General features: G+C 38.7%; 2 protein-coding genes across 5 annotated transcripts in view; one reads left to right on the forward strand and one right to left on the reverse strand.

Annotated features, from left to right (window-relative positions):
- Itga4 (integrin subunit alpha 4) overlaps positions 1–15,625 on the forward strand; it is a 76,894-nt gene extending 61,269 nt beyond the window's left edge. The window contains exons 18-29 of the mRNA XM_013122725.3: positions 1,398–1,548; positions 2,528–2,623; positions 3,291–3,370; positions 3,643–3,729; positions 5,762–5,852; positions 6,714–6,821; positions 8,067–8,192; positions 9,495–9,614; positions 11,797–11,895; positions 12,251–12,370; positions 12,792–12,923; positions 13,017–15,625. Of these exons, the coding sequence (XP_012978179.1) occupies positions 1,398–1,548; positions 2,528–2,623; positions 3,291–3,370; positions 3,643–3,729; positions 5,762–5,852; positions 6,714–6,821; positions 8,067–8,192; positions 9,495–9,614; positions 11,797–11,895; positions 12,251–12,370; positions 12,792–12,887 (1,174 nt within the window). The 3' untranslated portion in view covers positions 12,888–12,923; positions 13,017–15,625. The remainder of the gene's footprint in view (positions 1–1,397; positions 1,549–2,527; positions 2,624–3,290; positions 3,371–3,642; positions 3,730–5,761; positions 5,853–6,713; positions 6,822–8,066; positions 8,193–9,494; positions 9,615–11,796; positions 11,896–12,250; positions 12,371–12,791; positions 12,924–13,016) is intronic.
- The window catches only part of Cerkl (ceramide kinase like), a 123,621-nt gene that overhangs the window by 18,653 nt on the left and 81,443 nt on the right, over positions 1–23,525 (reverse strand). For 3 of the 4 annotated variants that reach the window (XR_005877235.1, XR_005877234.1, XR_005877233.1), the window contains exons 6-13: positions 22,392–22,466; positions 21,481–21,658; positions 21,347–21,406; positions 20,895–20,920; positions 20,701–20,809; positions 17,815–17,911; positions 15,944–16,122; positions 4,732–4,858 (exon numbers count right to left, since the gene is read on the reverse strand). Coding sequence is in view for 1 of the 4 variants with exons in the window: in XM_005065118.4 (XP_005065175.1) it covers positions 15,074–15,155; positions 15,944–16,122; positions 17,815–17,911; positions 20,701–20,809; positions 20,895–20,920; positions 21,347–21,406; positions 21,481–21,658; positions 22,392–22,466 (806 nt within the window). In the remaining 3 variants the exon portion in view is untranslated. Of the gene's footprint in view, positions 1–4,731; positions 4,859–13,904; positions 15,156–15,943; positions 16,123–17,814; positions 17,912–20,700; positions 20,810–20,894; positions 20,921–21,346; positions 21,407–21,480; positions 21,659–22,391; positions 22,467–23,525 lie in introns of those variants that run through there. The other variant, XM_005065118.4, reaches the window with a different exon arrangement.

Genomic DNA, 23,525 nt, shown 5'->3' on the forward strand with positions numbered 1-23,525 from the left:
CTATGGGGGAATGTTTAGAAAATCATAACATACGTAACTCCATTTGTAAAGATTTTATATTTTTATTTTCCTGCCTGGAAAAGGTGGAAATTGTGCTCTGCAGAAATGAGCAATTGGTTCAAGGGCTTAGAATGTTCAGGCTCTGTAGCTCTGCACATCTCCATTCTGCTCAAGTTCTACATACTTGAAACATTTTAGGGATTTCATGGAATGCACTTGATACAGATATTCACTGAATAGTAATTTTATCATTATTATAGATTGGACTGCCAAGGCCTAGCCCAGTTAACTGAAACCCTGTCCCCCAAAGGCTGGTGGCTTTCCTAGGGCCTGTGATTTAACATTGTCAGAGGCAACCAACTAACTGCTTCAGAAGTGTGGTCTCCTTCAATGGATCACTGTACCATCCATGCGTAGGCCAGAGCAGTGCTATGCTGTACTTCTGCCAAAATCCCCTTATGTTTATTCATCCTCTTTTCCTCAGTTTCCCCTCTTCTAATCTTTACCTTAGCAGTGCTATGCTGTACTTCTGCCAAAATCCCCTTATGTTTATTCATCCTCTTTTCCTCAGTTTCCCCTCTTCTAATCTTTACCTTAGCAGTGCTATGCTGTACTTCTGCCAAAATCCCCTTATGTTTATTCATCCTCTTTTCCTCAGTTTCCCTCTTCTAATCTTTACCTTAGCAGTGCTATGCTGTACTTCTGCCAAAATCCCCTTATGTTTATTCATTCTCTTTTCCTCAGTTTCCCCTCTTCTAATCTTTACCTTAGCAGTGCTATGCTGTACTTCTGCCAAAATCCCCTTATGTTTATTCATTCTCTTTTCCTCAGTTTCCCCTCTTCTAATCTTTACCTTAGCAGTACTATGCTGTACTTCTGCCAAAATCCCCTTATGTTTATTCATTCTCTTTTCCTGTTTCCCCTCTTCTAATCTTTACCTTACATAGAAGTTAGTTCAATCAATGTCTTTTCAAAGATTATAAAAGTCACAAAATAATGAGGAAATGTTAGTTAAGCAAAAGAGCATTAAAACAAAAGATCATTTTATAATAACTAATTAAAATCAAACAATAATATCAAACTTTTCATTGGAAGCAATGGTTGAACATATCTGAAATGAGAAGCAGAAGGGGAGATAGGGTTTCTCTGTGGCTTTGGAGGCTGTCCTGGAGCTAGCTCTTGTAGACAAGGCTGGTCTCGAACTCACAGAGATCCACCTGCCTTTGCCTCCCAAGTGCTGGGATTAAAGAGGTGCACCACCACTGCCCAGCAGAGAAATGGAAGTTTTAAGTCTGTCTTGTGAGATTATTCATGGATTTTTTTATAAATTAATAGTTTATATTCATGAATTTATATATGGAGGGAGAATGTTTTTACTACAATTATTTGATTTCTAGGCCATATGAAAATAAAACCTATCTTGCTGTTGGGAGCATGAAGACCATCATGCTGAATGTGTCTCTGTTCAATGCTGGAGATGATGCTTATGAAACAACCCTGAACATCCAACTTCCCACAGGCCTTTATTTCATTAAGATCTTAGACCTGGTAAGTGCTAGAATGTAGAATGCACTCAAGCTTAAAACAAACCTAAGTGTCGTGTTTACTCCACCGGTTTAGTATAAACAACCGAAGTTGTCTTCTTAATGCTTCGGCACCACTGAGTCTCCCGGTTATTTTGAGGTGCTTTTTGTGCCCTGGCTCTGAGAGAAACTCCTTGGGTACCACCTCTGCATCCCTGTCACATGCTTTTAAGATGCTGACGATGCTCATGTTGGAGCATCCTCCATGCTAAGAAACCCAGAATTCATGCTCTCTATTTTAGGTAGAGGTTCTCAGCCTTCATCTAGTTCTTCTGAAATGTCAGTCTCCCTCAGTCCTGAAATCCTCTTTTCAAGACAGGTCCTCGAGTACACAAAAATCTTATGTTACCATAGCATTCCAATTATTGCCGCGTTAGTCCATCAGTGAAGTATTAGTAAGGTTGAAGGGCAAAGAGAAAAGCCTCCTGCATATTTGCCTTGAGATCTGCCTATCCTCTAGTCAGTCAACCCCAGGAACCTTTCACCTTTTAAAAGTAGCTATTTACCCCTTCCTCTAGATCACTGGAAAGATACTTCAAAAGGAGGGGGAGAAATCCTAGGTACTCAGAGCCTACAATTTGATGTATTCCTATTATTATTACCACACTACAATTAATACTTTAAACACATTCCCTATGTATTAGACAGAAGGAAATATGAACCTTATGGCTTTCTTGTTCCCTAATGTACCAAAGAATTTCCTCTTAGATAAAGTGAGACACTTGAGAGCTCACACCCAGGAGCTGTTTATGAAGAATTCACATGGGTATAAGTACATGCCTATTGCTTATGTATACAGATTTGTATCATCTATTATAATTCCACATATTATTCTCAAGCTAAGCAGAAAATTGTTTCCTAAGAAAATATTTTTAAAAACCATCTCTAACCATATGTTACAAATGTCTATTTCTCTTTTCCCTGACTAACTTTTTTTTCTTTAGGAAGAGAAACAAATAAACTGTGAAGTGACAGAAAGCTCTGGCATAGTGAAACTTGCCTGCAGCCTTGGTTACATATATGTGGATCGTCTCTCAAGGGTAAGCATTTAGCATTTGTGTTTTTCATTTGCTAATAGGAATGTATTCTCCTACCTTTGTGCTGCATTTAAAAATGTATTTATGAACTTAGTTGTGGAGCTAAAGGAGATCAAAGTGTCCTGAAGTCTTTGAGCCTTGTCTTTATATTCTTGGCAATGTTCATTGTTTGGGGTAGGGGGACGGGAGGGGTGGGGGGTGAGCAGGGAACCTGTTTATGTCAAGACAGGCAAGGAAATGTGTCAACCAGAATGCGTTTTGCCTGTTCACTCTTTCCAACACCCCCACCCCAGGTGGCCCTGTCTGCCAGGCATGTTACCTCTGCTATACAAAAAAGGTGTTTTTGGCAAGAGTCCTCAACCAAGTTGATAAAGTGTTCCTAATGGTGTCCGTCTGGGCCTGCCAGTCTTTACATTTAGAGAGGGCTTTGTTTCTTAAAGTGATGCATGGAAATGCTTGCACTTTGAAACCAACAGCTGTCTTGCCACTGAGTGAAGGGTGGAGCTTCTGCCATGCTGTTTTTCTTGAGAAACAACAAAATCTATTAAGGAAAATGAAAATTCAATATATAGAAATGAATTTTACAACAAAATCTATTAAGGAAAATGAAAATTCAATTATAAAAGTGTATTTTAGATTAAAAAGTGGGTCTTTCCCCTATGCTTTCCAGATAGATGTCAGCTTTCTCCTGGATGTGAGCTCACTCAGCAAAGCAGATGAGGACCTCAGCATCATGCTGCAAGCCTCCTGGTACGATTCAGTGTTCAAGAAATAACTGTCATAAAGGACTTGCCATATTCTAGGGATGGTTTTAAGGGATCCATGAAGCTGGGTTCTGATACTTGTCTATAAAATGGCAACAGTGCAAATAATGAGAGCAATTTCTACCTAACTCTAACCCTAAAATATCTTGCTGCCATTTCTCTTCCCCCAGTGCTACCAAATAGCCCTCTCTTAAGTCTGCGTAGTGTACAGTTCATGCCCTCTGATGCTGGGTTCTCATATGGTTTTCTGTTCTACAGTGAAAACGAAGGAGAAATGGACCAAGAGAACAACAAAGTTACTTTAGTGATACCTCTAAGGTATGAAGTTCTGCTGACTGCTCACGGGTAAGTAGGGACAGAGCCTCTGGACGAGAGAGCATTTCACTACTACTTTTTTCTTCTATTGATGAAAGAAGTGTGTTTGAACACATTTGAGTGGAAAAAATACTGTGTCTTTGTGATTGCCTCTGAGTGCAGTGCTTGATTGGTGATTCATTATTTTAATCCACTCTGTAATCATCTCTGATGCTACATCAAACTCATGGCCAGCTGCTGGAGATTTTGTGCTGGAAGCGCCCCAGTAAGCTTTCAGCAGGCCATGGTCATTATTCAGTTTGCAACCAAGGGACACAGGGTTAGGTAGTGTGCAGCTTATGGCATGGTATCCAGTGGCCATTGCAGGGGAAATACAAAGGACTGTGCACTTAGCCAAACTGCCACTCTCCAGAGCCCACATCTACCTGTGTGGTAAATGACTAAGACAAAACAGAGCAGCCTCCTGTATATTCTTGAGCCACCAGACTACTCCTCATTCATAATCCTGCGGCCAGCTTTATTGTTTCCTTGTGGTTTTAGTAATATCTGAGTGGATGTTTCTCTGATTCAAAATGTGTGGCTACATAATTAAAGAGGGAAATAACATAACCTTTCATGACTCCACTGGCTGGTTTTCAAACTATTAGTCTGTCTTAAACATTTTTGTTGTTTTGGAGATAAGAGTTTCCCTCTGTGTGGTCCAGCATGGTCTGCAACTTGTGTAAATGAGAATGATATTCTAGAGGTGTTGGTGATCATCCTGGATCTGCCTCCTGAATGTTAACTTTACACACATGTACCAGCATTCCCAATAATCACTACACGACAAACATTTAACTAGTATTTCATGCAGTGTATTTTGATCCTATTCATCCATCAACTCCTCCACTTAATTTCATGTAGATCCACTCTACCTCCCCAAAAGACCCCAAGTTCATGTCATTAAAAAAAAAAAGAACCCACAAACTCCAATTCATGCTGCCCATGTATTCCATAGTGTGAGGCCATCCTCAGAAGTGTGGGTCAACGTACCTGAAGCCACACACAGAAAGAATACTGACTTTCCTTCCCCAGAAAGCCTTAGCTGTCCCCGGATTTTTAGTTAGGGATAGGGATGCCTGGGCCACTTCCTGCTTCATGCTAGATGCATACATACATTCTGAAAACAATAGAAGATATGAATTAACAGAATAAAATGGGCAAATGAATTTTATTCATTGCTCTCTACATAATGCATCCCTCCATCATTTGAAGCATGCATGAAGAAGGCATCCAACTGCATAAAATGTCATTTTCTGTAACTGATCAAATTGAGCATCAGTTGTATGAAGGAGGGACAGAGTGGCCGAGAGTCAGTAGTGAACCAAACCAAAGATGACACTGACGCACAGAGTACACAAACTGCTTCTGCATTTCCACTGTTCACATGGTGTTAGTATTTGAGACAAAGATAACAAGCATTAAGCCACACAAGTATGTGTCCTTGGATGATTTATGATACCTTTCCTGCCTCCTGGATCCCTGAATATGAGTGATTCCTGGAGTAGGGACTTCCCCAGAGGAATGCTTCCTCAGTGCTCGCTCTGCTCAGCCCACATTAATCTAATTGCAGGATTAAAAAGTGAAAAAACTAGTGTCCTAGCAAAAACTTTATCATGTAAGTTGGTGTTTGGCTTGTTCCCAGAATTTTGATGTTCAGCAGCAACAGCCATCAAGAAATAACAAACAGGTTAGATGGAACTATCACACTCCCCACATGCCCAAGGGAAAGCTAAGGCTTCAGCTCAGGCTTGTCAAATTTGCATGAATCATTTTAGGTCTGAAAAATTGCAAACAGCAGCAAGCCAGCAGGTGTGGGGAAGGCAAGTACACATATTAGTTAGAATAGACATGGCCCCTCGGGTCAAAGCCTTATGATCAATTATTAGAGCTTTTATCTGATGAAGAAACCAAGAGGATTCTGTGTTACCTTTTAAATGTGCTATGTCTCACTTCTAAAGACAGACTGTACAGCCTCTCATCAAAAAGACAGTACATTCAAGCTGACCTTTTTCCCTGGCAGGTTTGTGAACCCAACCTCATTTGTATATGGATCAAGTGAAGAAAATGAACCCGAAACATGCATGGCAGAGAAGCTTAACTTCACATTCCACGTAAGTTAAGCTGGCTTTGTTGATGTTTGTGACAGAAGGGAAGGAAGAAAGGGTTGGCCTTATGCCCTGCACTGTGGGGATTCCTCTCCTCACAGTGTCCTTCAGCCTCGGTGACTGGCTGGTGGCAACACTGCTGTCCTGACTCAGGCCTTTCCCTCTTAAACTTATGTTGCTTTTCTCCATTCTTTCATCTCAAATTTTCTCTCTAAGATATGTGAACGCCGGGAACAGGGAGAGTTGGGGGATCTCTTGACCCTTCTGAGCATGCATTCAGGGCAGCAAGATAAGGGAAAACATGGTTGTGGATAAATCAGGATATCTATAGTTGTGGAAGTATTTATGTTACCTTTATCCAGGATCAATGTGATTGGTCTGTCCTCCGGACTTCAGGATTAGGACAGGCTTCATCAATATTGAGTAAGCTTTTCTTTTTTTGTTGTTCAAAAAGTACTATCATATAGAAGTATTAATATGCTAATATAAAACTCAGTATTGAAAATTTAGCTGTTAAGCAGAAATTTTAGCTGGTCACAGATGTTTGATTAAAATATTTGTTTTAATCAAAAGCACCATTCAAGCATTGTTTGAGTAGTATCACAGTATATAGAATGCAAATCTTGGATTACATAGTGAAAGTACCAGCACTTACTTACTGGGCCAAGGTTACCAGATAGGGCTAGTGAGAGAAGAAAAGTAGGCATAGGTTCGAGGGGCTGTTTGAACTGATTAAACTAGAAAAATTCTGACTGTGGCTATTCTGTCTGCTTTGTTGTGTATCTGCCAAGTATACATCTTCCACTTTGGCTAGTAATTCTGCTTTTATAACTATGAAAAATTTAAATTCTGTTCTTTCTTTTTCAGGTTATAAACACTGGCATTAGCATGGCTCCAAATGTTAGTATGGAAATAATGGTACCCAACTCTTTTCTCCCTCAAACTGATAAGTTGTTCAACGTTTTAGATGTCCAGGTAAAAAGACGTTCCCTTTGTCTGACATACATCGAGAGTATCTTAAGTGCCAACCCTTTATCCCAAGGACTGTTGTGAAGATGGAGATTCCCATTCACTTTGGTCCCACTCAATGCTGTGAATTCCATGAGTATTCACTGAGAGAACCCTGAATGTAATTCATTTCTTCAGAACTGTAGCCCAGAGATGGCACCTGCACTGTCATACACAAGCAGAAAACCTGGTTCTTCCATCTTTATTAATTGTTTTACCTCTGTCTCTTTGGGATCTTTGGGACATGAATCTGTGGAAGTGATAAAGTTAGTAGAATGTTCCACAAGGCTTGAAGACGCTGTGGAAAGAACAGGAAGGCAAGCCCTCTTTAAGGGAACATTTGAATCAGTTATTATTCCAATGATTTCTCCTTGGTTCATGAGATTTTTTTCATTTATTTATATTAAGTTTCATTTTACATTCCAACCACAGTTCTCCCTCCCACCCCTCCTCCTGCCCCCATCACTTCCCTCCCCCCAGCCCACCCCCAACCCATTCCTCCCAATGGGTAAAGGCTTCCATGCAGAGTCAACAAACCTGGCACATTAAGTTGGGGCAGGACCAATCCCCTCCACCCTGCGTTAAGGCTGAGCATGGCATCCCACCACAGGGAATGGGCTCCAGCAAGCTAGCTCATGTACCAGAGATAGATCTTGTTCCTACTGCTAGGGTCTCCTCAGATAGTGCAAGCTTCACAACTGTTCTAGCTTCATAACTGTCTCTCACATATGGAGGACCTAGTTCCTTCCCATGGAAGCTCTATAGCTGTCAGTTGAAGATTTATTTTTACCTCTGAGTATCACTCAATAACCATCACCAGAAAAGCCTGTATAAGGGAGTTTGAAATCTTCATTTGAAAATTTGCTTGAGTTCCAGATTTGGATGCTAGCATATATAATCACAGCATATTTTGTTCATGAAACTGAATTAGACTAATGTTTACCCACCATTCCTCTTCCCATTTCAGTAAAGTTGGAACTTGTTGTCATCCTAAGACCTGCTATAATTTGGTCAGGGTTTTGTTTGTGGACTTCCCAGAGATTGACTCTTTCACAAATCTGTCAAAAATCTTTTCGGGATTTTGGAGATGCTTAATGTATTGTAGTAAAAATAATCTATTGAAACTTTTAAAGTAATGTTTGTGTCAGCTCTTTCCAAAAAGAGATGATGTATGTATGTATGTATGATGTATATATTGTTTTCTGTCTTTAGGTGACTGCTGGACAATGCCATTTTAGACATTATAGAAGAGAGTGTACATCAGGACAGCAAAAAGGCATAGCAGGGACCTTGACAGATATAGTTAAATTCTTATCAAAGACTGATAAGAGACTCTTGGTAAGTTTCTTCTTCAGATAGGCATTTCTGTCTTACTACAAAGAACTAAACATTTGAAACCAAATTCACTGGGGTTTTGAGCTGCCAGGTGGCTAGGGATACAATCTTGGGTGATGTTTCTACTAGTAAGGAACAAGCATGATATAGTGCTGAGATGGGCCCAAGGCTAAGCTTGTTGTAGGGTTTCATTACATAACAAATATCCTCCATGTGCTACCCAAACATATACAAGAAGCCTCCTGACAGCAAGTCACCTAGGAAGTCATATTTATAGCAGGAGATTCTCATTATTCCTATTTAGGTGACTTTATAAGAGAAAGTGGAAAAGCTATTGTGCAAAATCAAAATGAACAAAAAAAAACAAAACAAAAACAAAAACAGAGCTTTTAACTTAGGGAGAAACTAATGTAAATCTTTCTTTTCATCCTGTCCCAGAAGGTTCAGTTACTAAGAATGATGGAAACCCATGCTACACTTTGAATACTTTGTTATAATTTATAAAACAAAAATGTTTATTTTATTTAAAGCAAGATGAGTTTTAAATCCTATGAAGGGAAAATTATGCTTATGAAAAGGACAGTTTGCTGAATGCCACTAAGGATATTTAAAAATACTTTATCATGTTCAATTGTGTGAGTGTGCACACTGGTCCTGCCTCAACTTGATATGCTAGACTTTGTTGACTCCCCATGGGAGACCTTACCCTTTCTGAGAAGTGGATGGGGGGTTGAGTGGGGAGAAGGAGGGGGAAGTGGGAGGAAGGGAGGAAGAGAAAAAGAAAGCCTGTCTTGTGTTCCTGTGGAGGTCAGAGGACAATTCACAGGAGAGAGTTTTCTTCTACCAGTTCTGGCAATTTGAACCCAGCTCTTCAGGTTTGGCAGGAACGAATTTTACCTGCTGCTGAGACATCTTGATGGCACACTAAGAGGATTATTAATCTATGTAAAGGATGTTTTCAAATGTAAAATTAATATTTTTAAGAATTTTTAATGGAATACAGGTGTGCTGCAATATATTCATAGTATTCAGAAAACAACCACAGTGGTTGGCCCTCACCTTCTACCTCATTTGATGCGAGCTGCCCCTCAAAACTTCTCTGGTCTCAGCCTCCATCTGAAGTAGAAGCAGTGGTATTACAGGTATAGACAGTCTCCCCCAGTTTTGCACATGTTTGGGGATCCAAACCCTGATTTATCCTCACACTAACATGGCAGGCTTTCTATCTACTGAACCATCTTCTCCAGCTGTTAATTTTTTAAATGTACAAAAATTTTAATTCAGTGCTTTTACATTTTCTTCAAGTATTGCATGAAAGCTGATCTACACTGTTTAGATTTCTTATGCAATTTTGGGAAAATGGAAAGTGGGAAAGAAGCCAGCGTTCACATCCAGCTGGAAGGTCGGCCATCCGTCTTGGAAATGGTGAGTCTAAAATCAGATGGATAACTTTGTGATGTAGGTCTATAAACTTGGTCATTTTACATAGACAGGATAGTATGGAAATATTCTACAAATAGATAGCAGAATAAGTTTGGAAATAAAGCTCAAATCTCATCTTCATTACATTAACTGGCAGAGATAAACTGTGGAGTCATTAGGTTTGGTTTAGAAAGCATGCCACTCTCTACAAACCCCAAGTAAACAGAGGAACTTGACTCCCTTTCAGTTCACATAACCTTAAATCATCCTTTAAAATATAATGTTTAAAAACTAAAGCCAAGAAAATTAAAATTTGATTTCAAAGAAAAGCAGACTAATATATTAAAACATATCAAATAAACCTGGGTGTGGTAGTTCATGCAATCCCAGCACTCCAAAGGTGGAGGCAGGAGGATCACAAATTTGAGATTATCATCAACTACATAATGAGATCAAGGTCCTTTTATACCACAAGAGACTCAGTCTCAAAAAAGAAAAAAATCAGCTATATCAAAATTCAGTAACAAGAAATACATTTTGAAAATTACAAACTTAAAGAATTCAAGTTCAAAAGGGATTAAATGAATTTTGGACTCTTTAATGTAAAAGAGCATATGTTTTATGAAGAGCTCTCAATGACAAGAGAAAATCTGAAGTATTTTTTTCAGTTTCCCCATCTGGCCAATATGAATAGTGTCAGTGGCCAGTGTACATAAGGCCAATTAATGGAGTACTTGAGAAGAATATTGTTCCCATATTTTTAGTCATCTCTGCCCATGATAGCCAACAGAAATCGAGCTATTACACATTCAGTAGCATTTTCTGAAATTATGACACAGTGGTCAAAGGAATATTCACTAGACAGTGAAAGGAGAGATGCTCATTCATCTTAGCTTTAAAGTCATGTGACCAGCAGCAAGTCATTCAGCCTTGATAGCTGCCTCCTATGTGCCCCAAGTTTCTCAACAGGGGCACTACTGACATGATGGACAGAAAATCCTTTGTTGTCAGTCTACCATACACACTGCAGAGCATTTAAGAGTGCCCTACACACCAGGCAGTTCCTGCCTCTGCTCACAACCTTGCAGTCAATTGTGTCCCTAGACACTGTATACTATCCCTAGAAGGTCAGTTCTCCTATTGAAAGAATGCTGTTGGTCTTGGTGAAGTTTGCTACTTCTAGTTCTAAAGATGTCAAATAACCTTTACCTAGTAGATTTTAGCATTTTTGGGCAATAGACCTCCTAAAGAATCTAGAGACTAGAACCAAGGTATAGCTTAAATGGGAAAATGCTTGCCTAACATACACAAAGCCCTGGGTGTGTGGTAATTCCAGCATTTAAGAACAGTAAGATTAGAAATTCAAGGTCATTCTCAGCTAACATGGTGAGCTGGAAGGCAACCTGGGCTACATGGGATCCTGTTTCCACAAAAAGAAAAGAAACTTGCTAAAATTACTCAATGGTTAAAACCCTTCCATCAAGCATGATGACCTGAGTTTGATGGCCAAGAAAACATTATAGGAAAACCACCTTCAACAAGCTGTCTTCTACCACCATATGTGCATAAATGCACATAAATGGCATTAATTATTTTTAAAATCATATCTAAATACAATATTCTTACTCACCCCTATAAATGTACAAATGCATCTATTTTTAAAATATTAATGGAATATGTATAGCCCATTCACAGATTCCAGGCTTTATAGATTCTTTCACAAACTCCCTACTAGAAATACTTAATTCAGAATTCACCCACAGATGATCATACACTTGGATTTCATTATTATTAGAGCAAGATGTTGTCACTGAGAAACTAAGTAGGATACACATATTTTACTCATAGCAAGTAAAAGGCAAACCTGAGGGAATGTTCACCAGGTCAAGAAGGCCTGTTTGTGGGTAAAATTTAATATTATTGAGAAAATTATATTGTTCACTAACAACATTGCATACTATAATCTGGCAAAATTTTAAAAATCAAGTGATTTGCATCATAGCCACATTTAATTAAAGGGGGTGCCATGAAATAGATTGTCATACTTCTGAGCCCAAAGGGAGTCATTATATATAAGTTCAGTAAGTTATAGACATTCTAGATAGCAAAGGTGGCATTTATAGTGACATGCCTTCAGGAAATAAACCACAAACAAAACTCTGTTGATTACTTCTTTTCAAAACAGGATGAGACTTCATCGCTCAAGTTTGAAATAAGAGCAACAGCTTTTCCAGAGCCGCATCCAAAAATTATTGAGCTAAACAAGGATGAGAATGTTGTCCATGTAAGATTGCCTTCTTATGTGCTGCATGAAAACTGTACGGGAAATAGTGGGAGGGTATTTATAACCAGTGCCTTTTGGAGATCCAAACCAGGAGTCAGTGTGTGACCAGGTCATAGAGGACTTTCAACCCTTTTCCCATCTTCCATAACTGATGGGAAGTACACAGAGAGCGGTTTGGTAGCTGTGAGAATGGGGAGGATGGCAGGAAGAGCCACGTTTCCACTCAGTGCTTCCGAGGGGTGAGAGTAGGATCAGGACATGGTGGGGAGTTCTAACCTTTGTAAGCGCCTGGGAGGCTTTTAAAGGAAACATCAGCAGTGCTGTTTCTGAGTGTGTGTTTGCTCTACTTGTGCAGGTCGTCTTGGAAGGGCACCATCATCAAAGACCCAAGCAGCATTTCACCATTGTGATTATAACCAGCAGTTTGCTACTTGGACTTATTGTACTTTTATTAATTTCATGTGTTATGTGGAAGGTAATCCTTAACAGTCACTAATTTCTTGTGTTTTATAGACAGTCCACCTTTAATAATTACTAATAATTAAACTACTCAGAATGCCTTTAATATCTCAAAGCCAAATAGGTTCAGTATTTACTCTTACTGTTTTAGTCACTAGATGAATGTTTAATACTGATCTTGGATTTATTCTAATTTCAAGAATCCTTTTGGAAAAATACATGTAATGTTGAATATCAGTGTGTGGTGGAGTGTGTATATATCACTCACAAGTCCAGTGTTAACCTTCCATGCCCCACACTGATTATCACCTTTACGACTGTCTTCAGGGCTAGTGTAACCTGGGGAAAAATTTAAAAGTATTCTACACTTATTAGATATTTGATATTAATATTCTGGGTTCAGAACTGAACACTCTTGTTATCTAATCTGTTTTCAGGCCGGATTCTTTAAAAGACAATACAAGTCTATTCTACAAGAAGAAAACAGGAGAGACAGCTGGAGTTATGTCAACAGCAAAAGCAGCGATGACTAACGACTTTTCAATTGAGAGAACTAAACAAAGACTCAGGTAGGTTAGAAAAAGATCCTGTTCATAAGACCCCTGATAATTTCTCTTTGTCCATGTACTTGTGATCTTGTAACTTACAATGTCTTACCTCAGGGAAAATCTTCAAGAAAGAGAATACAAAATGGATGAGTACAGAAAAACACTAAAGCTATTGACTTACTTCGGAAGACTTCCGAAGACAACTTGAAAGAAACTCCAAATTTAGCCAGACGGACATAAAAGGGACAGTCTTCCAAGGAGATACTGACTGTATGTGCTTATGTTAGTGGGACAAATGACACAGAATGGACACTTGTTAGTTTCAAATACACTTTTGAGACATTTTCAAAAAAATATGATGATGATCTTTGAAGCCATTTTGACACTTTCAAATGGATAAGTCATTTTAAGCAGTGGATTTGAAGATTGATGTTGGTGGCACATCATCACTGGGCTGTGTCCCTATGGTCCTTTATCTGGCAGATGTGAATTTTAAATGTCTGGTGAACAGTATCAATGCAGAGCAGAATAGCTTCTGGAGAAGTGTGGCTTCTGGATAAGCGGCCAGCTGTGGACTCTTCCTTGTATGTACATATGCTTTTCTAAAAGACACACTTACCTATCTACTTCTTGCTTTTATCAAGAGCACCTGGAAATTTTTTTCAAACTTTTATTCATAAAACCTATTCTAAAGAATTTTATCCTCATAGCAGATTTTAAATATTCCACTTTAGCTGATTCATGATGTTATAATATGAACTGTAGCTCACTGGTGATTTAAAACTCCAAAGAAAGATTAGGGAGCCAATATTTCATAAAATATTCACTGTTTCAAATTAAGCAAACATGAATATCTGCTAGGATATTGTTGGTTTTCTTATTCTGGTTAAATATATATTACCCAGGACTATATAAAAGTATTGTTTTATATATGGATAAGCACATTCATAGACTGAACTGCAATGACATAATGTGACATCAAAATTCCATGACACATGTATATTTGATGTTACACAAGGTTTTATTTTAAAGTGAATTATTTTTTACTTGGGTTTTACAAAATCATTTTTGTACTATTTATTTCATACATGTGGTTTGATAAGTGCAAATTTTTATCTGGATCTATTATGTGTAAGAAAGCTATGGCCAGATTTTGAACATGTGTTGGCTAAAAGGGGCAGCCTTCAGTGTTTAAAAAGAAAGATTGCTTTACAGGAGATTCTTGCTGTCAGCTGGTCCTTCCTCAGATTTCCTGATTCATGACAGTTGCCCCCTCACAAGCCCATGGTCTGTGGCTAGAGAACAAGAGTGTGCTGGGTTTTGGGAGGGGTGTGAGCAATGAAACTTGAGTATACAAATCAACTCTGTGTGCACACATACAAAAATATATATATTTAAATAAATGTTTGTATTTTTAAAGGATTTCTATTGTATAAAGGGATATGTATTTATGGTTTCTATAGAAATTCAAGTGGTTATCTCATCAAGGTGTCAGTATTAATACACAAAAATCAGTATCAGTTTTGACCTATCTTTTTAAGGGGTGGAATCTGAGGAAATTTAAATTTGGATCATTACACTGAAAACTTAGTGCTGTGACTGCCCAGTCCTTGCCTTTCAGATACAAAGGAACACAGCTACCTCCTGGGCCACATTTTTGCCCAGTTAAAAAGATATTTTATGTATATTTTTAAATAAAGCTTAATGTAAACTTAGAAGTTCACCTGTATAATAAGCTTAAAGATCTTGTTACTTCAAAGATGTCATTATGGGGTTGATCTGGGGGACAATAGCTTAAGTGAATTTTTTTTAATTAAGTGATCGTTCATGGTTATATTGCCTGCTCCTTATGGAGTTTGAAATTTTATAAAATTTACATTTTATCTAGCTATAGGAAATTGCAAGAGAATAAGAAGAATTATCTTCAACAATATTCATATAGCACAACATTGTTTATATTAGATCTAACAAATGCTTTCCAAAACTCAGAACTTGATTATTCATTGATTTTATATCTTTATCATCTTGATTTTCAAATACCTAGATACTATTTTAATTACATTAAAATAGATGTTTTAAATAGACATTTTCATTCAAAAATGTATTTTCTATTTGTGTATATGTTGCATACCAGATTCCTTCACAATAAATTTCTACTTTACATATTTCTTTTATATGCAATTACAAGCTACTTTGGAGTCATTCATTCCTTCCAGGCTTTCTCCATAAAGCCTGATCAGTCTTGGGTGCAGTCTGTAAAGAACAATATAGATTGATTATTTCATTTACCTGCTATTGTTATTTTTCACACACCTCATTAGTGTCGTACATAAAGCACAGATTGACAACCAACAAGCATATATTCATAACAGGATAACAAGCCAGCTAGCTGAAGGACCAAAACTCCAACATCTGTGACCATTCCAGAACCATCTTGACCACCTTTCCTGCCTGACTAGTGTTTCCCAATACCTCTGTGAAGAGCCAGTTGTTTGAGAACACCCCATCTGGGGGTGCCCCCACACGCTTCAGCCTGCTAAAAGTCCTAAGGCTTGCTAGGAATGAGTTTTGGATCCCTACAACTGTTCATACCCATCTCTCACTCTTGTAAACATGTACAGTGTGATAAATGCTTTGTAGAGCTTGATAAAAGTCCCTATTACTTTATATACTGACTTGAATAAAAACAGGACTTGTTTAAAAAAGCAGTGCCTAGCACAGTATTATGGTATTACAGCCTGATTTTTGGGTGGGGACTGTGGTACTATATTATTTCCCAAAGACTTAAGTCTAAACTCTAAGAGCAACAAGGTAAATTATAAATACATTATCTGTATAGCTTATGCAAAATAATGATTTGCAATGCCAGCACAAATACTCATATTTGTATTTGCTGATAGGTGTGCATGTCTTCCTACAGTTTGCTAACTTACTGGTTTTTAATCTTCTCTTTGGAAAGCTAAGAGAAAGAATCCCTATACTCTATTATTAATGTTATGTCTGCTGTTCTACACAGAGAATGGTGAAATAGTTGGTCTTACCTAATGTGGACCTCAGATGCAGCTTTAATTAAGTCTCCATCTACATTCCAAGGAAAACCATTTTCTGGAACAGTTGCATGGTTTTGACCCTCCTCCTGCTGGTTGTATTCGCTGCTATTATTTTTTGGATGAATTTTTACTTCTTCAACGGTATAAGTCTCCACAAAGGGAAAATTGAACTAAACAGAACAAATGCACGTAATAGTGATGCTTCCTTGTGCCCCCTATTACAAATAAGTGTCACCATACTGACATTTTTATCATTTTCAAGCTCTGACCAGATAGCCCCAGGTTTTCTGAAAAAACCTGGAAGTTTTCCAGGCTTGATAAGCTCTACTGTATGACGGACAGTTCATATTTGTGAAGAATTTCCAACAATAATGATGCTGCAATTTCGAGTTAACAAGAGAAGAGCAAGAGGGTGCAGTTGAAAGGAACCTGGAGGGTAGTTTCTTTCCCTTTCTGTTTTCCTGAGTTGGGAGTTACTGTAAAGATTGTGAGGTGATGGCCAATCTGCTCTGCAGCTGTTCACAAATATTAGAATTCCAGCCATGAAAATGTGGTTCAGAAAATGAAATACTAAAACAATTTGGAATTTGTTTCCTTCCACACATACGAGCACTGCTGGTGACTCATCACATAACAGAGAATCCTACTGTAACTAGCATATATGTAGTCTTTCTTACATAGTGAATTTTTTTAAATGTAATGTGTACTATTCAGATTTCCACATTTGTTTATCATTTACAAAATAATTGTGTAAATTAAATATGACTATAAATGTAATTCTTTACTGTAGTGTAAAATTGATCTGGGGGATTGGAGGGATGGCTCAGCTGTTAAGAGTGTTTGCTGCCCTTCCAGAGGCCCCAAGTTTGGTTCCCAGTACAAATGTCAGAGAGTGTCAGAGAGTCAACCACTTGCGACTCCAGCTCATGAAAATCCAACTCCTTCTTGTGGCTTCCACAGGCAGACACAGACTGACTCTCTCTCTCTCTCTCTCTCTCTCTCTCTCTCTCTCTCTCTCTCTCTCTCTCTCTCTCTCTGTGTGTGTGTGTGTGTGTGTGTGTGTGTGTGTGTCTGTCTGTCTCCCTTCCTCCCTTCCTCCCTCCTTCCCATTCCTGCTATCCTTCCCAAGTGGCTAGAGTGTGTGATCAATAATCAGCCTCTGATGGTTATCTGGATTTACTGCCCTCCTCCTCCCATTTATCTTCTCCTAACTATATCCAAGTACCATTTATACCCTTAAGAATGTATCAGACTACCAGGTTTTACAGTCACACCTGTGTACTTCAAGACTAACAGCTGGGACATAGTGTGAGCCCAAGAATATAGCTCATCATAGGTACTATTTCTCTTTACGTCTAACCACTTAAGTGGAAATTTCTCCACATGCATTTTGAATAACGTCTATAAAATGAGTAAGCACATGTTTGCAAATCTATTGTTATACACTAATATGAGGCAGGTTGTAAAAAATGTCAGGAAAATCTAAGCCATTATATGTTTAGAATCTGCTGTTGTAAAACCAAAAAGACAAAACTCTCAGATTTCACTACTTTTCACTCTAAAGAACAGCTTGTGCATGTGTAATTGTGCCCCTAACTTCCTTCACTTCTCAATGTAATACTAGAAATTTGGGTTTTCTTTGCACAAAGGAAAAAAGTATAACCCATATGTCAAAAGAAGCAAATGTATGTTAATGCTGGCACACACATGTTAAATTCTGAATGAAAGGCTGGGGGAAAAAGATTAATGTAAGCAGAAGATAAAGGTTTTTCATGAGGCAAGACTTGATGCCAATCTCTGAAACATTTTTCTCTTCATGATTAGTAGCCTTGCAAAGAAGTGACAAAAAGAAATGACTGTACCTGATTCTTTATGCTGGAGTATCTTTTCAGGTGCTTTACAAATTCTTTTCGAGTGGTGTTCCGTACAACTATGAGAGCCATGCTTCCATTATTCAATCTGAAATGAACCATCTGCATGTAAGACTCAAGAAGTTTATCAACAAACTGTGTCTGAAACCACCCCCTAATTTGTCTAAACAGATATAATGCTCACTAGAGGATACAGACCAATATCGAAAATCACCATGTCAACTGATCTAAAATTTTTTATGTATTTATTTTTTAAATGTTTTTATTTAAATTAGAAACATACATGCTTCAAATGTCAATCCCAGTCCCCCCCTTGTCCCTTCAACAGCCCCCCCCAGAATTTTTAAACCAAGGTTTGCTGTGCTCTTGCTGAAGTGAGAGAGCATTTTGAATTAGTTTTATTTACTCCTATGGTTTCTTCTCAGCACAACCTGACTTCAGGGCTCTTGAAAAATCAAACCTTCACACACCTTAATCACATCAAGGAGTAATGTTAAATACACCACAATTACTTAAGGATTCTAAACTTGAAGCTATGTGGTATATTGTACATTTGGTATATTGTGGCATGATGTACATTTGTAAATTGTCTGAGATAACCCACAGCTAGATGTTTTCTAAAATCCAAACTGTGGTTAAAATGTTTACTTATGGACAGAAGGTCTATGTGACATAGAAAACAAAATAAATCAAAATACCCTGAGTAAAGGAGATGGAGTGAACAACAGCTACCACATATGTTCAGCTAAACAACAGAGCATTTTAATCATATATGACACTTTGATCCAAAACGAGAGACTAGAAATCTAAAGGTATGATCTAATGCCAACATAGCCCTTTACAAATGCATTAGCTTTAGAAGGCATTTTGCAGAAATACATGCAAATATTTTATGCTTGTATGTTTCAGAACAAGCACAAAGTTTTCCCAAGAATAACAATGACATTCAAATCTATAGGGGCTCAGTCATTGTTTAGTCATCTATATTAGAATGGACCACTCACAATGGAAGGTATGCAGTGGAAACCAAAAGAATTACATTTTCAGAGATCTACAAGGATGACACCAACTGGCAAACTAAGCAATAGTGGAAAAACTACCTTAAATGTTCCTCCTGATAAGTTCGACTACTTCCTTATATGCCATCTTAGAACCTTAAATCAATGACTGATGGAAGCAGAGGTAGACAGCCACAGCTAAACACTGAACTGAACTCCTGGAACCCAGGGATAGAGAGGGAGGAGTGATGAGCAAAGGGGTCAAGACTGGGCTTGTTTAACCCACAGAAACAGCTGACCTGAACAAGGGAGAGTTCTTGGACCCCAGACTGATGACTGGGAGGCATGCATGGAACTGATCCAGATTGAGTGAGGGCTGAGAGGGTTAGTGGGGGCGGTCGGAGGAGGCAGGGAGATGGATTGACAAGTGAAGCAGCCTTGTTTCTAATTCACATTTTAAAAATCTTTTAAAAAAAAGAGTTACTAATAGCAAAGCTTTTATCTGCTGGGATATATAGGGTCCAATACTCCTACTATCAACCATGCTGTCTCTTCCTTCTGAAATCAAACAGCACCAAAATGTTCAGGGCATCTTCTTTAAGTATCATTTTTATTAGTTGTGTAATTTTATAAATACTATCCCTTCTCATTTGTTCTACATCTTTGCATTTGGAAAAGAACTACTTTTAGATTTAAAATGGACATTTGCCTAAAAGAATGTGGAAAAAATATCACCTGCAGTACTGTGAGGATATAAAATGATTCACTGCTTAGTTCACTAAAATATAACCAAGAGATTCCTATGCACCATAGTTCACACTAAATGAACCAAAATGTCTCTGATTGAAAGCATCAAGCTAACCCAGATCCCCTGCATGCTCATAACTGCTGACCCATCTTTCCATTTCTCACATTAAGGATATGCTTGTATTAAAATCAGGGAGCAGAGACATTCACGGGAAACATTAGTATACTATTCTCAACAACTAGCGGAGTGGAAGCAAACCAAGGGGGCACAACACAAAGTTATGTCAGTGAGACCCAAGAAACACCTTAGTCAGAGGGTTAGTAAAATGCCAGTGATTATGTGGTAGTTTTTTTTTACAGTTCAATAATTGTTCACAATCTATCATGTGAACAAATCCTTTAGGAAGACTTAATATTGTTCAAAGATAAACTACCTTTTACCCATAATTCTCATTCTTTCAAAAAATTAATACTTTATCAATTCTTTGAGTTCACATAATATATTTTGACAATATTAGCCCCCACCTGTTTCTTCAATTTTTTCCAGATCCACTCCTTACAATCTCACCCATTCCCAACTTCATGTCATCTTTCATCTCCCAATAATACCCCGAGTCTAATTTGTATTGCTCAGCTCATGAATATGTGGCCATCCAATGAAGCATGATCAACCTACCAGTAGCCACATCCGTAAAGAAAACTGACTCTGCCTCTCTTCAGAAGTTATCTACAGTTAATAGCTCATCGGCTAGGAATTGGGGTCCACATCCATGCACCATGCTAGAATTCTGACTGGCTAGATCTTACACAGATCTTGATCAAGCAGCTACAACTACTGCATCAGTATTGTCATGTCCAGAAGCTACTGTTTCACTACGGTCACCCCCCAGACCTCTGGCTCTTACAGTCTTTCCATCCCTCTTCCATAATGGTCCTTGAGTTTTGATGGGAGCCAGAAAGATGGGACAGATGTCCCATTGGTAGCTGAGCACTCCATTCACTGACATTTATTTTCTGTACTTTTATCAGAGAAGACATGCTTAACATGTTTCTAGCTTGCTAATAGTTGAAGTATTACCAAAGAGAAAATTATTTATAAAACGTAAGCATTAACAGCCATCAAAATACTTACCTGGTGTCAGGTGCTAAGCCCCTGGGTGCCACTGAACACAGACAGGGGATTGCCATGATACTGATATTCAAGAACTGCCCTTGGATGGTTTGCCATTGGCCACCATGGTCTAAAGAAAGTGGGATAGTCTGGTTACTTTCTCCCCCCAGTCACTAGTGATGGATAGGAATTCTAGCACATTTTTTCTGACTCACCAGATTCTGGAGATTGCTTTGCTTTTCTAGAAGTAACAGAAACAAAAACATGTCACACATGTGCAAAGCTAGCATCTATTACACATAAGGCAAATGGAGAATCCATAATTACATGTGTAAAATATTACTCAATAGACTATCACTTAAGGTATAAAGGAACAGTTTTCATTTCCTAATGACTATAATTCTTCCTCAATGTTGCTTTAATATTTAAATTCCATGCTACTCCAAAAATTCTCATAAGGACCAAAACTGCATGTTTAAGACTCGTGGTTTCACCCAAAGGCTAGATCATAGCAGGAACTCAGATGGGTAGATCAGTGGATGACTGACTGACTGTCAATCTAGAAGGAGGGTTGCTTCTGAAGACAGGAGTGTATGATTCCATACTCTTCATTAGTATTTGACAAAACATTAGTATTTGACCAACATTTCACAAAACATTTACTTACCTTTCTTGTTCATCCTGGGAGCAACCAGCTGTTAGAAATGATATTTTGCAATCCTCTGGTCTAAATAATGAAATTCATAATTAATAGTCATTGACATTGGGATATAGAATTTTTGCCTTAAGAAAAGCACTTACTGAAGTTTGGCCAATGCTTTGAGTACAGCAAAGTCTCTCCGCTGACTAGGGGACATCCATCGGTATTTCTCTGCCAGAGCCAAAGTCCTTCCACCAAAGCCGAAAATGGCAGAGAACCCAAAGCGAAGAAGCTTGCCAGCAGAGCTAAAGGTGCACACATCTACTGACTGTATGTGGCCTTGAATGGTGTATTCAGTACATCAGTGAGTGGTTGAAACAGCAGACATCAGAGAGAGTGTTTATTTACTTAAGGAACATTGCCAGGTATCATACATTATAGCTACTATCCTTGCTTACTCTTCACCTATATTTACTACCACAGCTGTAAACGCCACTACCAACTTTTTCCAGGTGATAAGCAAAGAAACTCAAAGTAGTAAATCTTATAGCCTTTATCTATCTCACATAAAATGAGATTAATCATGAGATGCTGAAGTAGATGTACCAGGAAAACAGAGTTAATATTAGCTATGCATTGCATTTATCTGAACTTGAATGCTCTCACATGGGATAGTTTATGGCCCGCAGGTGTGTCCTGGTCATTTTCCTCTTGTGACAACAAGATGTTAGTCCTGAAGTCTTGGTGCAATAAAACAATAGTGCAGATTACATATGCAAATGGTATGCATGGACTTTTTTCATTGTGTTTTGAAATTGTGATTTTGAACATCATCATGATATTTTTACATTAAGATTATAGTAAAACCCTCATTTATTGCTTTTGTCAAAGGAAGTAGTTGAAATGAAAGGCAATTTAGCTAGAAGATGGCTTGCCTTTGAGCTTTAGTCAAACATTTCTATGGTTAGAGAGGGAGAACTTACCATTCCCAGATAAGTCTGACAAAAACACAATAGTTACTTACACGAATAAAAGCTCCCTTCTTCCACCTGGACCTCTCTGGAATTCTTACCCATTATAATGTGCATAGTTGCAGTCACCACGTGAGTAATTCCACAAAGAGAATGTGCCAATACATTCGTAGATCCTGCCAAAACAAGTTAAAAATACATATTATCATTAGAGTGTGGTTTCAAATTAATGTGTGCTCATATTACACATGCCACCACCATGTACTGTTCAGATGAAAATTAGAAATTTATGGCAGAAAAGTTGATAAAAAAACATTAGAAATACAGCTTTCCATTCACAGCACATATGCATGTCAAATGTTTGTGGAACTATCAAACTTCATTAAAAGTTAAAATAAACTCCTCCCCTCACCCATGGACACCTGCAGCAGGTTGGGTACCTGATTCAACCCCTCACCCATTGTAGCACGTGGGAGAACAGGCCCTCTGCCACACATGAACAGCACAGTAGAGTTGACCCTGTTAACAGGGGTGTGGGTGAGCCAGGCCCAAGGGCCTGAGAGGGGCATATCCAGTAATTCGAAGAAGTATAGTAATAGGGATGAGGGAAAGATGCCCTTCCCTCTTACCCTTACTGTCTCCAGCTGGCAAAAGAGCTGACCCCTTTACCAGATTCAATACTCAGGAAAGTGGGCCCTGCACCTCGTCTGAGCAGCACAGTGGAGTTGACCCTGTTGATGAAGGCACAGGTGAGCTAAGCTCAAGAACTGAGCACAGGAGACCTAACCCCACCCTTCATCTGCCATATGGTGGCATGGGTTGGGGAGAGATGCCCCCCTCCTGACTGATCAATGCCTGAGGCAAGTAGGACAGCTGACCCTGAGGTTACAGGAGCAGGAGAACTGCCCCTACTCCTCACTAGCTGTAAAGCTCAGGAGAGCAGGCCCTGCACCTCAACTGGTCAGCACAATAGAGCCAATCCTATTGGAGGAGATGTAGGAGAGCCAGTCTGAAGTTGTGAGAATGGGACTGCTGTCCCCATTACTCATCTGTCTTGTGGCAGCACAGGTGTGGGAGAGATGTTCCTCACCCTCCAATCCCATCTATCAATACCTGAGGCAGGTAAGAGAGCTGGCCCTGAGGTAGTAAGAGCAACACAACTGCTCCTCCCCCTCATCAACTGCAGCACTGGGAGAGCAGCCCCTACCCCTTGCCTGGGTAACACAGTAGAGATG

The sequence above is a fragment of the Mesocricetus auratus genome, unplaced genomic scaffold (assembly GCF_017639785.1).
Source record: "Mesocricetus auratus isolate SY011 unplaced genomic scaffold, BCM_Maur_2.0 Super-Scaffold_100004, whole genome shotgun sequence".
Lineage (NCBI taxonomy): Eukaryota > Metazoa > Chordata > Mammalia > Rodentia > Cricetidae > Mesocricetus > Mesocricetus auratus.